Source organism: Chroicocephalus ridibundus, chromosome Z, assembly GCF_963924245.1.
Source record: "Chroicocephalus ridibundus chromosome Z, bChrRid1.1, whole genome shotgun sequence".
In the NCBI taxonomy this organism is placed as follows: Eukaryota; Metazoa; Chordata; class Aves; order Charadriiformes; family Laridae; genus Chroicocephalus; species Chroicocephalus ridibundus.
In genome coordinates, this window is record NC_086316.1 from 30361082 (window position 1) to 30377708 (window position 16627).

The 16627-nt window shown below is 39.3% G+C and overlaps 1 protein-coding gene across 2 annotated transcripts in view; it reads left to right on the forward strand.

Moving 5' to 3' along the window:
• The window catches only part of MEGF10 (multiple EGF like domains 10), a 108731-nt gene that overhangs the window by 50289 nt on the left and 41815 nt on the right, over positions 1–16627 (forward strand). For both annotated transcript variants that reach the window (XM_063320632.1, XM_063320631.1), the window contains exons 6-9: positions 5667–5913; positions 6478–6598; positions 8471–8607; positions 10944–11156. In XM_063320632.1, the coding sequence (XP_063176702.1) occupies positions 5667–5913; positions 6478–6598; positions 8471–8607; positions 10944–11156 (718 nt within the window). The remainder of the gene's footprint in view (positions 1–5666; positions 5914–6477; positions 6599–8470; positions 8608–10943; positions 11157–16627) is intronic.

Sequence of the window (16627 nt, forward strand, 5' to 3'; positions counted from 1 at the left end):
CCAGGTGAATAATGACAGGACCAGAGGAAACGGTCTGAAGTTGCGGCAGGGGAGGTTTAGATTAGATATTAGGAAGAATTACTTTACTGAAAGAGTGGTCAGGCACTGGAACAGCCTGCCCAGGGAGGTGGTTGAGTCACCATCCCTAGAGGTGTTTAAGAAACATCTAGATTTGGCACTTCAGGGCATGCTCCAGTGGCAGAGATTGTAGGGGTTTGGGTTTTTTTTGTTTGTGTGTGCATGGTTGGACTCGATGATCTTAAAGGTCCTTTCCAACTATGACGATTCTATGATTCTATGATTCTATGATAAAGAAGGAAGCAAACACTGAAAATGACCATGGCAGGTAGTGGTTTTGACGCATTTGCTGCATCAGCTTTTTGTGGACTTCACAGGAAGGAGTTTTAAGGTAGGGATGTGGAGGAGGACGTCATGGTAGTTTTATGGTTTGGGGTATGGAGAGCTGTGCCAAGTTGTAGAGGTAACTTGAGGAGAAAGAAGGAAGATGGTAGTCTGAAAATGCAACAAAGGGCTAATGTCACAGGCAATTTGAAGGGGGGGTTGATGTTTGAATACTGGATGAGAAATGATAGATGAGGGGTAGACCATAGAGGCCATGAAAGTAAGGACAAGGCAACAGAGATCTGAGAGTCGAAAGAGGGATGCAAAGGAAGGCATGAAGATTTAGACTTCTCCTTGATGTGACAACCTAGAAGGGAAGAAAGGTCAGTCAAATATAATGCTGAAGTTATGGGAAGCTTCAATTTGTTTTACATGCTGCAGCCAGGAAAATAAACTTTCACTCACTAAAAGCGGTGGATCCTTGAACCTATCTGAAGAAATTATGTTGCAGTTTTGAGGAGAGGTAGAAATTCTGCTTATTTGCCTCAGTTTTCTTATTTCAAATTTGTATTTCACAATATTGTATTCTAAATGAGAGAGTGTTTACTCTGTTTCTACTGTTTGTGGTAGGGAACTATGTTTTCAGTTGTTTTCAAAGACCATAAAAATGCATAAGCCTAATGCTGCATTAAGAATCCCCTCTGTTTTCATGGCAATGGTGCATATTTCCAGAAACACAGCAGCGTGTGTTGCAGAAATATGTGTAAAACAGAATAAAATTCTGTTGTCTTGGTGCTACATATAAGACAGCTACAAAAAATGATAGCAAAAAAAGTAAATCTTGGTTTTGCTGTGATTCTTCACTTTCACCTCCTCATTAGCAAAAGAGAGAAAGACAAAAGGAGAAGAAAGATCTTAAAAAAAAGCATTGCAATAAATACTGTGGCTTGAATAATATGTTATACAGGAAACTGTGGCATACTTAAAAGATAGCTGCAAGTCAGAGTTTCTAAGGAGGTTTTTCTTCTGAAATGTTCATTGACTTGATTTGATAGCTTTATTTTGCTCTCATTATAGGCCATTCTTTAGAGAAGAACAGGATTGTAGGTGATCAAGGTGGGTTTGTCAGGAATAAAGTTGGACTCATTTGCACTTTTCTTTTTGTTGCCGTTTAATGAAATCAATGAAAAAAAGCAGAAAAAACCCTCATAAGTATGTGACCATATTTACTTAAAAATGTCTTTGTTTATAAGAAGCAATAAAGGAGTTAGCAAAGTCTTCAGATGTGCTTCATGTTATTATAAAAATTCATAAAATATCAGGGCTCCCTCCATCCCAATTTGCAAATCACCAGCCATTCACAGAAACGACGTGCATAAACCCAAATCTAGCCCAGCATAATAATAATGTGCATGAAAGTTATTATACTAGGAAATACAGAATTTTATATCTTCAGAAGGCCCCACAGATGATAGCAATTTGCATCACAGATTTCAGTTTCTTCTTGAAGGTTATTTTTTCACCACTGAATCCTTGAGCTTCTGTATGTTTCTAAAGTCATTGCTTGGCAGTTGGTTTCAGTGAGCATTTCTTTATGATGGTAGACCTGTATTGTCTTAGATTTTCATACCATACTTGCTCATTTTCAATGAGGGTTTATACGATGCAGTACCCTTATTCCCAAAGGCAAATTTTTGCTTTCACTGAGTCAGCTTTTGAGAGAAAAGTTCTCTGTCCTGTGTTTGTAGCATTGTGTGATGTGCGCAGTACGTAAGGCCGTAACAAAAAAGGTATTCCCAGGTGAACAGCATGTATAAAAAGAAAAATGACAACAAGGTGTGGCATCAATACAAAAATGTTTGTTCAGCATTTACTTTGATTTTTTTTTTCTCCCTGCAGCATCAGGGGGAGGCAGAAAGGACCCTGTGAGTGTACTACAAAAGCTGATGGGAAGCAGTACAGCCAGCTGGTTCTTCTGTTTTGCACAGAAAAACCTGAGGGTGAATATAACATATGTGAAAAGGGGAAGGAGAACAACTTTTGTAAGGGAGGTGCTCTGCATAAAACAGAGAAGCATCAGGCCAGATCAACACAGAAAATTAACCTTGATTTAGTGATTGGGGTTTGCACTTCTGCAGGATTCAGACTGTGTTTCCAGGAGTTATTTGGGCTGAGATGCATCTTCCTTGTGTTGAAACCATTCTGAACATGGGCCTCTTGTGTCTGTACTTTGCTTCCCTTTCACATATACCCTGTGCCAAGACAGATGATTTACAGCCCCAAATCTGTGCAGAAGAAGCCAGTAGCTGGCTTTTTTGCGTGTTGTGCATGTAGTGTTTGCATATGTGCGTGTGCCTGTGACCTTGGTGCCGTCGGGACAGTCAGAGCAGCTATTCTGATTAAACTCCAGCTGACAGTCTGTAACCTGACGATAGTCATTAACTCAAAGACTATGCCATTCCACCAGATTAGCAGCTGTGCAACTTCCAGCCCGGCTTTATGAATGTCTGAATACTAGGAAGCAACAGAAGTAGTCTGATGTAATAGTTGGTAAATTTAGCCCCCAAAACTAATTAAAAATAAAACAAACTCACCACAGGGAACATTTCTACCCTTTGCCCTCTTCTTTTTCAATAGTAAACTGAGCATCAGTTTTTGACAAATCACTTTAATTTCCTATGGGGAACATTATTGATTATCAGTCCTGGGATATAGAGGTAAAATATATGATTTATCCATCTTGTTCAAAATTATTATTTATTCCCATTAATCCTGAAGATTTCTCCATGGTTCTGGCCATAATTCACAGAGAGATGCTAGGCTGGTGACAGACCTTGCAAAAAGGACTATCGTGCAGTTGTACTATAGTGGGGCCAGTGTTGTCCTGGTGGAATGCTCCACCATTGTGCTGTAGTGAAAAATTGCATAGTCAATATTTGTTCCCCACCTGGCCGTTGCCAGGAGAAGGGTCGTGAGACTGGAAATCCTATTAGCAGATATATGATGCCTTTTTTTTTAATGATTTCCTGCACATATAACAAGAAGATCACGCCAGGAAACTAATAAATTGTTATGTACTGTGCGGTACATGCTCTTCTTAACAGTAAAATAGTTGAGAAAAGGTCAAGTTCAGAGAGACAGCACGTTCACCTTGGACATCAGTAAATCTCCAGGAGACAGTGGGACATATCCCAGGGAGACAGATTGGGGATGGGATTGTAAAAAGAGCAGAGGGAACACAAGGCCTCCACTGCTTCACAAGTGAGGCGTTTTCTAGCAAAGCAGTCTTGGTGCCTCAGTGTTGGATGCAATGGCAGACGTGTGGTTGTAGATGTTTCTGGTCTGTCTGGTCTTCAGGCAGCTGCATGAATGTTTTTGCACTGCACCAAAAATCTCGTTTCCCGCTGTTAGTGAAAGAACATAAGCTCACACTTACCAACCAAGAATAAGTCTTCTCTTGCTGTCGTGTCTTCATATCTAGAGTGTTCAGGCCACATTCGTCCTTGACTGAGCTCTGCAGTGGAACAGTAGCAGTCTGACAATCATTCTAAATTCTTCTGTTTATCAGACATGCCAGGACAGGTTTTGGTTGTTTGTTGGTTTTTTGGTTTGGTTTTTTTTTTTTTTTTAATTTTTTTAATTATTCCATGAGGAATGGCTGAAATGGAAATTGTCTGTTTTCTCTGGGAACAGGAGGAAGACTGTTATCTGAATCCAGACTAATGTGTTAAGCAAAAAAAAAAAGTAGAGGTGTCTGCTCAATCATGAGAAAACATGTGACTGCCTCAGATGTCTCACCACCCCTACATATATTTTTGTATATATCCCAAAATAGTTAGTTTCCTGACAACAGTTTGCGGACTGTTTAAGCATAAGGATTACACTTTCTATTCCATGCAGACATGTTGAAAGTAAACATACAGCAGTTCTGAATGAATGTGAGTTATCATGGGGAAAGGGAACTTGTGAAATGCTGTGTGCTGTACACAGCAGTGCATTGTAGTATAGTCCAGAACGAAAACCAGACGTCTTCAAAGAGAGAGGCCAGTAATAAGACGGACAGTTGGTCTGTCACTTTCTCAGTAGTGCTGGGTGTTTATAATACACACAATACTTTGTGTTGCTCTGCATTTTATTGTGTGTAGGTGCTCACAATATCTCCGTTATGGATGCATGTCCTAGTGACCTTGCCTGGAAAAAAAAATCTTAAGGAGTAGATTCTTTAAAAGACCCTAATCCCTTTTTATTTGTGTAGCCTGAATGAACAGCTCCTATGGCTGAGTAATTCCTACCCTGAGGAGGATTCTTGAATTAGTCTAGGAAAGTGTGCCTGTTCTCTGCCTGGCTTTTTTGCCCCAGGAGAAGACTGGGAGAACAATGGTTGTCAGTCTCCAAGAGGAGAGCCCAGGCTTCCAGTTGCTGCAGTTGAGGCTTTCTTGTCGCACTGCAGTTATCATCAGAATATAAAAATAAAATCAGATCATTTGACCATATGAATAGCAGATTCGTGTTGAACTCTAGGTGACCTTAATCTTCTGGCTCTTTACAGAACTCCCATTTTTCTCACTTAAGAAAAATTTCTTCCTTGACATTAAAGTTTTTCTTTTGATGCTGAAATAACTTCTGAGTGGTTTTAATGGGCTGCTTTGGGGCAGGCAAGAAAAGATGCATTTGAATGATTGTGAAGACACATTGGATGACCAAATTTGTAACATCCAGCTGAAGTTTAACGATATAATCGCTAATTTCTGTTTCTTCGTGAAACACTTCCTATGCTTTCTTTTGCCCTATCATCGTATTGCAAGATTTAAGGGGAAATATTTGCCATTATGTAAACAAGTAGGAACTTACGGGTTTGAAACAAATCATAGTCTTACGTTAAGTAAGCTTTGCAACTTTCTTGTGAGATTCAGACAGTTGTTCATAGATTTAGACAACATTTTTTAAACTTTTTTAAGTTACCAAGACTCCTCTGTGTAAATGGAAGCTCACTGCAACCATAACTGTTATTTGACAGTGGAAAGTCATAACGAAATTTTGACAATGAGGAGACTAGAATTTGCATTTACTTCACAGCTTCACATTTTAAAGTGTTTGCTTTTGTGCTTAAGAAATTAATTTGTGTGCATAAATTAAGTTCGGTCTGCCTGCCAAGATCCTTGAGGACCAAGGAGAACTGAGGATGTACTGCATAACTATTTCCATTTTGCAGCTTCTTTTTCTTTTGTTTTTGTTTTTGTTTTTGCAGTTGACTCATAGTATCTTCAGTGCTGTAACATGAGCTATTATAAAACTGCTGTAAATTTTTCCTTCCACCCCTTCAGCATGTGACAGTGACCACTGGGGACCGCACTGCAGCAGCCGCTGCCAGTGCCAAAACGGAGCCTTGTGCAACCCCATCACTGGAGCCTGCCACTGTGCATCAGGTTTCAAAGGCTGGCGCTGCGAGGAACGCTGCGATCAAGGGACGTACGGCAACGATTGCCATCAAAAATGCCAGTGTCAAAATGGAGCCACCTGTGACCACGTGACTGGAGAGTGCAGATGTCCCCCTGGATACACGGGTGCTTTGTAAGCAGCGGGTATATTATTTATGGGGCAGAGATACAGGTTTTAAATAGTGCTAACAAGAGAAATTAAGTTTAGATTGACTTTTAACATAGTGGTGTTGGGCTGGCTGCTGTGAGATGCAGGGAAGCAGGGCTGGTGGCTAAGAAGCAGCTGGGCAAGCTATGTTGCAGTGCACATGCGGATGTGTAGCTGAGAGAAAGCCCTCTTGGTCTTGACTGCTAAGGTAAAGCCACAAAAAGTAACAACAGGAGTTTCTTCGTGACCACCATGAAAGCGGTTTGGCTGCAAGGTTGGAAAATTGCATTGAAACATGGAGTTATTTGGCTTTGTCATAGCTTTTGAGCTTTGTGAATAACAATGAATAAGCACCAACCAGTGTAGAAAGAAATACCTTAAAGAGGAAATAATTCCTGGATTTCCAGGTCTGTTTTCCTTAGATTTATTGCAGGGGTGCTATACAATATTCAGCTGTGCGCCTCTTTATGTTGGACTGCTTTCTGTTTTGTACCCGGGAGCATGTGCCGCAGTAACAGTTGTCTCTGTTGTACACCACCACCTCCCCAGCTGCGAGGACCTCTGTCCCCCCGGGAAGCATGGGCCGCAGTGTGAGGAGAGGTGCCCGTGCCAGAACGGAGGCGTCTGTCACCACGTCACCGGGGAGTGCGCCTGCCCGCCAGGATGGATGGTAAAAACACTTTCTGAAATAAAAAAAAAAAACCCGTAAAACTTCCATATTTGTAGATTTTGGGCAGCATCAGAAAAGGGTACCAAATGAGGATAGCAAATGCAGTCTGCCTGTAGCCAGGAGTAACGAGAAACATATTTTAGCATAAGGGACTGGAATAAAGTACTTGCAAAACCATCTGTTACTAAAAATCCTCCAGTTCTGCACTGCCTTTTTAACTGTATCAGATTCTGGGAAGCAAAAGACTTGAATTGTTGTTTGACAAGGCAACGTCTTTTAGATCTTGTCTGGAAGACAGTCAATTCTAGGTATAATTCGCTATTACACGGAGGTGTTATATATTTTAGCAGTGGCTTTTGTGCCTGTTTTCATATGTATAGTACTCATGGTAAAAACCCCAAACCTTTAGGAGTTGCTGTGTGAAATGGTGGCGATGGAAATGGGACATCGGAACTTTGACATTATCTTTAGACTTTCTGCCCTTTTGTCAGTGGGTAGGGAAAGAAGACTTGACCTTGGAGCTGCAAGTAGCCTCCCCTCCTACGAGGCTACAAACTCTGAGTTGGATAATAATGGAGTAGAAAGGTCATCAAACCCCAAATAATTTCTTTAAATCCATTTGTAGATAATATTTATCAATAGTATTTGTTAATAATGTTTTCTATTCAGATGCCTATTTGGGGGGAAATCTGCATTTACTGAACTTTTAATTATGTCCTGATAATTGAGATATTATATTGAGATAACCTGTGTCAGGGGTCAATTTCTCACCAACTAGAGAACACAGCTATAAATGATAATCTCTGTTTGGGTGTTTGTGTAGCACCACTCACCTAACTACCCAGCTTGGATTATGGACATTTTTACCTTTTATTCCACTTCATGTTAGAAGAACAAAATTACTGGTTATAGAATACAAATGTTTGCACACATTTTTCATTCCCTTTATCTGCCTAAATAAAATGAATGCAAAATGAGATAGCATATGAAGCAGTGATGGAAATTTTATACTAGTGTGTGTCTTAACTAATGAATTACTGTTTATCTCTTTGACTAATTTTTCCATTCCAAGCAGTTATTTAAGCATAACTCTGTGTTAGTTTTAGATTTTCCAGTTCTGTGAAACACAATTTTGTCAGTATAATCTTTTTTGCTTTTCCTTAAGGAAGGTTTTGAAGTAGCCAAGTATAAATTCTGCAGAATCTAATGTTAGCTGAAAAAGCTGCACGTCATTTGTCTGATGAAATGCCTGTAAATATGTTTTTCTTGAAATGTCTTGTTAAAAGTCTTAAGATTAGATGCTCACCTCAGTACACAAGTGTAATTAATTCCGAGGATGTACATAGCAGTACAGAAATTCCAAACCCCTTAAAGGGAAACAGACATCCTTCCTAAGCTTTTAAGATATGCTGCTTTCAATGAAATTACAAACAGCTTTTCCTTTCATCAGAAAAAAACAACTTACCATAAAGTAGTATAATTGGGGCATTACAGCAATTACTGATTTCTACACCATTATGCACTGGAGGGCATTTCCGGATGTCTTGATATATACTACTCCTGATAAATAAATTGGGGAGAGCTTGACATCAATTAGTCTTAAATGTTTAAGTGTTTTCACCGTTGCTTAGAGATAGTGTTTTTCATTAGCATTGCCTTCCAAAATGGAATTCCGAGAAGATTATTCCTCCAGTGCTGAAACATATTCCGTGTTTAAAGCTGGAGAAGAGTCTGGCATTTCCATCAGCCCTACACGAGTGAAACGAGATCTCCTTGATCTTCCTTCGTTACAAACCTTTCTTCCTTGTCCATTCAAGGTGTAAACACAAATCTAATATTAAGATTTTTTATTTTTTTTTTCTGCATCCGCAGGGCATGGTCTGTGGTCAGCCCTGTCCGGAGGGTCGTTATGGGAGAAACTGTTCCCAGGAGTGCCAGTGCCACAACGGAGGAACCTGTGACTCGTCGACTGGTCAATGCCATTGCAGCCCAGGTTACACTGGGGAACGGTAAGGAAAACTTATTTTTGCCAGACCGCTGAACCAGCAAGGGGTGTGCTACAACAGAGAAAGTTAAGAACCTACCAGAGAGAAGAATGATAATATCTGTGATTTGATTAACGGTCTTATGAAATGTTTACTATGTCACTTACATGATGCTGGGCCACAAGTTAAAAGTGCCTTTGTGATTAGTGAGGAACTGCTTGGTTTCAGGGTTTTCCTGCTGTTGCCTGTGCTCTGGCAGTGTCTTGTGGGTCTTCGATAGGGCGGCTTGCAGAATGACGCAGTTTGGGTTATGGTGAAGGAGTGAGGAGGGAAGCTCTTGGTTTCGTGCAGATGTTTGGCAACTAGTCATAGTGGCAAGGGAGGCTCATTTAGTTCCTCTTCAAAATAACCAAGCTGGAGAGTTGTCTCCTAAAGTATTTCATTCAAATGAAGAAGCGAAACTTCTTTATTTTCTGAGTTGTTGGTTAAAAATTATCTTTGGTAGACGGGAAAGATAATATAGCAAGACACTACTTTTGAAGGCAGTGGAAAGTGATGAAAGAAGTGTTTGCATGTATTTTAAACAGCACACAACTCATTTGCTGAAGTCAGCAGCAGCTTAATCACTGGGGTCAGTCCAGGGGATCTCTGCCAACAACAGTAGGTATTATAACCATATACACTTCCCACACAAGTGTTCACAGGACGTGGGGAGAGCTGTGCCAGACATAAAGGGGAAAAAACTCATGAAGAAGAAAAACAATTAGTCCAGAGGCATTTGGATGACAAAATTTAATCTGCGTCTGTGAAGAAACAGTGCAGAACGTGGTAGACGCGTTTAAAGAGACACAGACAAGTCAGTAGGGAAATCTAAGGAATATCCGTATGAGAGTCTACGCGCTGCACTCCACTGGTGTTTCTAAAAGCAATTAAATTTTTTTGTCTTGGAATTTAAATCTGACTTTAATCTGAAATGCCTTACAGGCCGCAGCATTTTGATCACTTTTGCAAGTCTGAGCTCCCTCTTTTCCTGCAAGAGAAGTTGTATTTGCAATTTTTTTGTTTTGTTTTTTCAAGATACTACAAGGGCAGGAATGGGTCACAAGCAAGGTTGTAGACCTGGTTCTTATTCCACGGCAGTGGACTGCAAAGGGAGAGAAGTGTTACAAGAAATGTGTGGGCATTGGCTGAGCTAGCACATACACACCAGCAGCGAAAAGGACAGTTTTTAAACGTGCTAAGCTGTTCGCCACTTCTGTGTGTAACTTCAACCATATTTGTCTGAGATTTTGGTGTGGTGGTGACTCCTGGAACTTGGTCATACTGCAAGAAAAAGCGGACTCCTACAGCATATAACAGTTCCTAGGTGACCTGAGTTAACACAAGGGAATCTAGTTTAAACTACCTTTGTAATTGTCCTGCCTAATACTTTTTGATTGATACCTGTCCTCACAACGAAGTGGAAAAGGGTCTTTCAGAAGCGGATGAAGATGCAATTAAAAAAAAAATACAGATTGCAAGGTTAAACTTTGTCAAACTTGGCAGGGATTCCTGATTGCCATTTGGGGAAAATTAATTCTCAGCTTTATTTGTATAACTTCATTAGGAAACACTTAAACAGGGGTATTAGCTCTGAAGGAAAAGGGATTTTATTGCTGGCTTCGGTCAGGGCAGAGTTACGAATATGTTGAAACTTCTGGATAGCAGTATCAGGTTGAGGCAAATACTGCAGAAGCATAAAATGAACATGTATGCCTATTTTACCTCAGTCAGAGGGCTCTGCTAAATTCTATTACATTTTGCAGTGCTTTATGGTACACGTCTTTGAAATTCTTCTGTAATAAACCACCAATCATAGGAAAAAAAAAACAACACACAAACCCAAAAAGCAAATTATATAAGAAAAAATGGAAAGAGGCCACCAAGGAAATTCTTTTACAGGACTGGGGAAATGAGCATGTTGTAAGCTCATAAACCATTAATAGTGTACTGTATTATCAAGTAATATTTTTGTACAATCTGTAACTTGGTAAAACTTACAGATACCCAAATTGCAGAAGGTGTTATGTGCCTGACATCACCGGTTGACTTCACAGCATACCTCAGGAATTCAATGTCAGCATGTTCTGTCACTAAAGCTTTGGGATTTAGCTGTTTTGTCTTTTTCTCTATGTCAACGTAATTCAGAGTTTATATGATTCATATATGGAAAAATATGGGAATAAATAAAATATGGGAATAAATAAAATATGACTCATTAGTAAACGAGTCACAAGTTTCAGAAGCAGGATATTGAAGCTTTAGAAGCAGGTTATTGAAACTAGTTTTTGTTTTTGTTTTTGTTTTTTTTTTTTTCACAGATGCCAAGATGAGTGTCCAGTGGGGACTTACGGAGTGCAGTGTGCTGAGACCTGCAAGTGTATGAATGGTGGGAAATGTTACCATATTAGCGGTGCCTGTCTCTGTGAACCAGGATACACCGGAGAGCACTGTGAAACAAGGCTATGCGCTGAGGGAATTTATGGTCTCAAATGTGATAAAAAGTGTCCCTGCCACATGCCCAACACCTGGAGGTAGGCTTCACACCCTTTATCCTATTTTCTTTCTCTATATAGAATGTAGAAATCTGAACAAAATCTGAAAATACATATTTCCTGATTTTGCTAGTACTTTCATGCAAACTGAAGCAGATAAAGACTTGTAAGAGTATTTGATATTATCTTACCGTATCAAGAAAGAAAATATCAACCCAAAAGACAGTCTGAATCCGTGCTTGCAACTATATTTGTTCTTAATATTCACCACTGTATTTGGTCTCTGACCCATGAAATTAATGTTATGACAAAGTGTGACCTTTGTCTATATTTACCACATTATATTGTTCATTGCATGAAGTCAATATACATCATACATCCCTCACATATTTTGGTGTATTGTAGATGAGAAATAACTGAATTGAAATCAATAGTTCTATAGTCTTAAGTCGGGCATGAGAAGAGAATCTGTTTCTCTCTCTCTCTCTCTCTCTCTCCATAATCATATATAATATTTGATGTAGGTGACTATTTTAATACAAAATTTCTCAAGCCTTACCAATTGTAAATATAGGTTTCAAAAATACATTTTTTGTCATTTAAATGATTTTCATAGAAAGCAGGTAAAATCTGATCCCTGGAAACTGACGGAAAATAGTTTTCCAGTTGGCTTACCTTTTACCATCTCTCCTTATTCAGGCGGTAACGAGGTCTATTTTTTGAGTTTTGTGTGTCTTTGTGGATTTCGCAGTGTTTCAGCATATTGTTGTGAATATTTGGAGACAAACTCTCAGCTGTGAGGGAGGAATGTCAGATGTCAGTGGAGGCGAGCCAACATATTTATAGAACAATTCTGGACAGCTTTCTCGTGTTACAAAACACAGTTCTGATTAAATACTTCGATCATTGTGCATTCACTTACATGTTCACTTTACACTTAATTGCATTACTAGTCACAGTACCTTAGATAATGTTTGTAAGCGTAATCTAAAATTTTGCTGTTTAAAATAGCTGTGAAAGAAGTTTGCAGAAACTATTGACTTTCACATAGAATGCTGCTGTGTGTGGTATATAAGATGCACTTTTCCTCATAGATAAAGCAAAAGCCTTCAGTCAGAGTTTAGCAGTGATATTAAAGCACTCAAGCACATACGTGGAAATACCTATTCTGTTCGGCCTCTGTGAAAAATTATTTTGTGGATTGTCTGAGTTGTTCAACACACCTTTCATTGACAAACCATGTGACAGCAAACGGAATTCTTTTCCCTTTCCATTCATATGCTTTTACAGTTGTGTGCTTGCACTTCTGTTTATCCCATTTTCTTGAAATGTCTTTTGAAAAAATTGAGAGTTTTTGACATAAAATTAAGCAATTCACTCTCTGGGCAATGCATTCAAGAATAAATGACACCATAACACTGACCTGTCTAGCTTTCAGATTATGCTAGTAGACCAGATACTATTGCATTATGAATTATGGTTAGCTACTTTCCTGAAAATTTGTCCGCAGACTGTTGTAGCAGCCTTGTTTGACAGGAACGCATTGCACTGTATAGTATGTCTGATATTACAGGGATTACTTCTGATTCATGTTCAACACAGCTGTTCCTTCATTTATACCGGTGGAAGACAGCTTGTGGTCAAATCAGATCACAAATGTTCATGTGTAAACAGCAGCATATGGCTGGTCTGTTTTTGAACATTTTCCCCTCTGTATGACAATTCAAATGGCACTTCACAACCCTGTAGGTGCAGGAGCATATCTGCAAGGGCAAAATGGTCTGTGAGGGAAAAAAAAGCTTGTCCTGACTTCACAAGTGTATTTTTCATGTATAGGTTCCATCCCCGTGGGTCAGGAAGTGATTAACACCAGCAAATAACAGAAATCAAAAGGCGTCTGAGTGATGGTATAGAAGACAAAGCTCCTTGTGGACACTATGCTTTAGAGAATCTTTTGAGAAGCCATTTGTGTCTGGCTGTCTTCGCCTCTCACTAAATATCAGTCAGCCAGGAGGCAACTTTTTAAGCACATCAGGAAATACCCTTACTCCTTACTTGCCTACCACAAGCACTGTTTGGGCTGGCTGTAGCCAAAGGATCTTCTTCAAAGCACTAACCCATTTAGAGGCAATGTAACAACCAGTAATTCCAGGACACTAATAAGGGGGTACAGTTCCTTCTTCGAACACACTTAGCATGTCTGTAGTCTGTATTTTGTGTGTCTGTATTCTGTTAGGACTTCTAGGGGCCTTGTTACAGTAAAGCCTTTCTTCATCTGGGTATGATCACTAGTTTAGAGGTCCTCAAAGAGGAGCTGTTGGTAGTCTTAGAGCCCTAAGCTATTACTTACATTCTTAGTATTCATAGATATGGAAATGAACTAAAGGTTAGTTAAAAAAATACATAGCACCAAAAAATATTGCTTTAAAATATATGTACATAAGTTGCAGTATACAAGTATATGTCTCACCATTGTCTTCAAATACTTAAGGATACAAAAACATTGTGGTACACTACAGTTCAAAAATGTATACATATTTCTATTACTGTTTTATGATTGAAGAAATTGCATCAAAACAGCTTTGGCAATAATCCATAATTTGCATTTTGGGTAGGCTAAGGCACAGGGATTTTGCTGGTGCTGTTGGCTGATGGCAGCTCCTGCGGATGAAAGGCAAGCCCAACCTTGTTCTTAGCTGTATCAGCAGCCTTTATTAAATCTTTGTAAAGTGTTAGATATAGATATACTTGAGAGATATTATTCTTTTTGAGGGGTCCAGAGGACAGCAGCAGCTAACAATGCTCTTGTGCCAAGAGTTTTTTTCACAAATGGTTCATCTCTATTGCATCTTTTTGATACATATGAAAGGATTTGAACTAGAGTGCAAATAAGATACAGACCTCTGTTTTCTATGACCAGGTGACACTATCGATTTTTCCCTTTTTACTCAATAGTCAGGAAAAAAAACGAGAGTGAGCACTCGCTGGCTGAGACTAAGACCACATAGAAGAGAGTTCCTCAGGGGGGTACAACAGCAGTGCTGTGAGCTGGTATGAGCAGACCCGTGTCACCCTGCCACTTCCATCCACAGTTTGTGGGGTTCACAGAAACTTGTCATTCTTAAGATCCAGTTTGCAGGAATGAGCGAAAAACGACCTTGATCTCCTTTCATCAACATTGTCACTTTATTTTGTACAGGAATGTTCTTCTAGCCTAAACCACTTTGAGACTGGGTTTGTCATGCCTTACTCAAGTGATACCTGATGATTATTCAGAAAATGTAAAAAGGGCAGACTGTAGCTGCATATTTCTCTAGAAGGTTTACAGAGGATTTTTGTTATAGCCCTGTTACAGCATGTGCACTGGTTTCAGGTTGATCTCCAAGCTAATTTTGAGATGTCACTGTTTTTGGGTTGGTGTTCTTTTTTGTAACCTCTTTCTGGTGATCTTCCACCACTGCTTCATACCCGTAGGTAAGATCAGCTGGGGTCGTTCTGTATCACCAACTAATTTTGTATAGGTCAGGCTGGAATTAGGGTTTCTTCATGTCATGAGCTCTAATGGGGTTTGGTTTGTCTCATGCTTTTTCTGAGATATGTGTATCATGTTGAGTGGAATTTTGTGGTGTGATACATGCTTAGTTCATATAGTCTGGGCGTGTTTTTAAAGTCAAGATTAGAGAAACTTGCAATTTTTAATTTTTATAATGGACATGTATGTACATCTACAAGAGCTTTTAATGGAAACTTTACATTGCATAGAGTGCTACAGAATTTAGTTGTCTATTGTAATAATTAAACATTAAATTCATCTAAGTCCTTCAAATATGTGATATCAACTACCCACAAGTATTTTCTTTGTCTCCGTACAGAGTAGGGTTGTATTTACAGAAAGTGTGAACAAAAGACCAGGAATAAAAGTGAATGTACTGGCAGTATCTCTCAACATCTCTTTATTTCCCTATCTTAATATATAAATCTCATTGCCAATTAATCTAACTGCATGAGAAGCCATCAAAAAGCTTCAGAAGTGCTTTAGCTTCCTACATCTAATTACAAATTACGGAATACTAATTTTGGTGTCAATCAATGTATGCGCAAGTATCCCTTAGTAACACTCACTGGGGGGCACAGAATATCAATGCCTCTGCTTCATACCCAACGCTTGTTCATGCATGTGGTCTCCCCCTCTCCTGAAAGAAAAAAAAAACAACAACAAACAATGCTGGGATTTACGTCTGAAAAATGACAGTACTACTAATTTTATGTTATAAAGATATTCCGATTCATATCCTAATGACTATCCTGTTGTGGACAGAAAAATCTTTTTATATTCCCTGTCCTGTACCCATCCAAAATGCCACCGGGTGATTACAGGAAGTTTGGAGTAGTGAACAAATCTGATTACCTTGCTGCATCATGTGTTTTCATTTTATATGAGAATAGTTCCATTCCAACATATTTCATGGCAGGTATACTTATAGCTGAACAAATAACCAGGACTGTTGGCTATGAACAATGGCTATGAGTTTTGAACCATTTCTTCATGTATCATTTAGTTGAAAAGATCTTTCCTCTGACTTTATGTAAACTAGCATAATGGCGGCAAAGAGATTTTAGGATCTTCAAGAGCCCCAAATACTTGTGATGTCATATTGTATGCAATAATATATGGAGAGCAGAATACATAATGACATTCCAACCTTTATAATTCATACTTTCCTTGATCAGCAATATGTTGTTGGTTGGTTGTATTTGGCAATAGGAAATGCTTAGTTTGACAAGAGTAGTCCTCGAGTCCACGAGCAGTTGCAGCTAATACTGCATTCCCTTGTTATGTTGCAACTTTTTCAAACAGTATTGTTGTTCCTTATGTTATAGCACCTAAAGGTGCAGTAGGTATTTTTTCAAACTTTCAAATGGTCAGAAAAATACTCCATTTCAAACACACCCCCACACAAGGAGCCAGCAAATCTTGCAAAATCAGGCTCTTGTCATGGGTCATTTAATACATCTGGACAAAGGCACATTTTTTTTCCAGCACACTTAAAGGATCTTCGCTTCAATCAGTGGCAGATGAATTTCTTTAAACAGTCTTCCCATTGTAAATATATGGGGTTTGGATATTAAGGCTTTCCTTTGGCAAGTGCTTTGTCTGCCAGAGTGCTACAGAGTACCCCATTGTGTCCACTTTTCCAGCACATATATCTTTGCACAGCTGATGATGTCCATTTGTTATGAACAACAGCTGTCTGACTGGCCCTTCAATGAAACTGCTGTTCCAGGTAGGGACAGCTGGTCTACCACCAGGTATGGCCAACACAGGGGAGATGGATACTCTCTGAAAGGTCGCAGCTCTGATGGTATATCTGACTTCTGCCCAACGCAAATGATCTTCTGTCATTCCCAGAAAGATGCTAGTTTTCCTCTTTTCAACCAACGATTTAAGGAAAGGAGCATGCTTGCTACTCACTGGGTGCTGTGTTACTGTTTTGTGTTGGCTACCACGC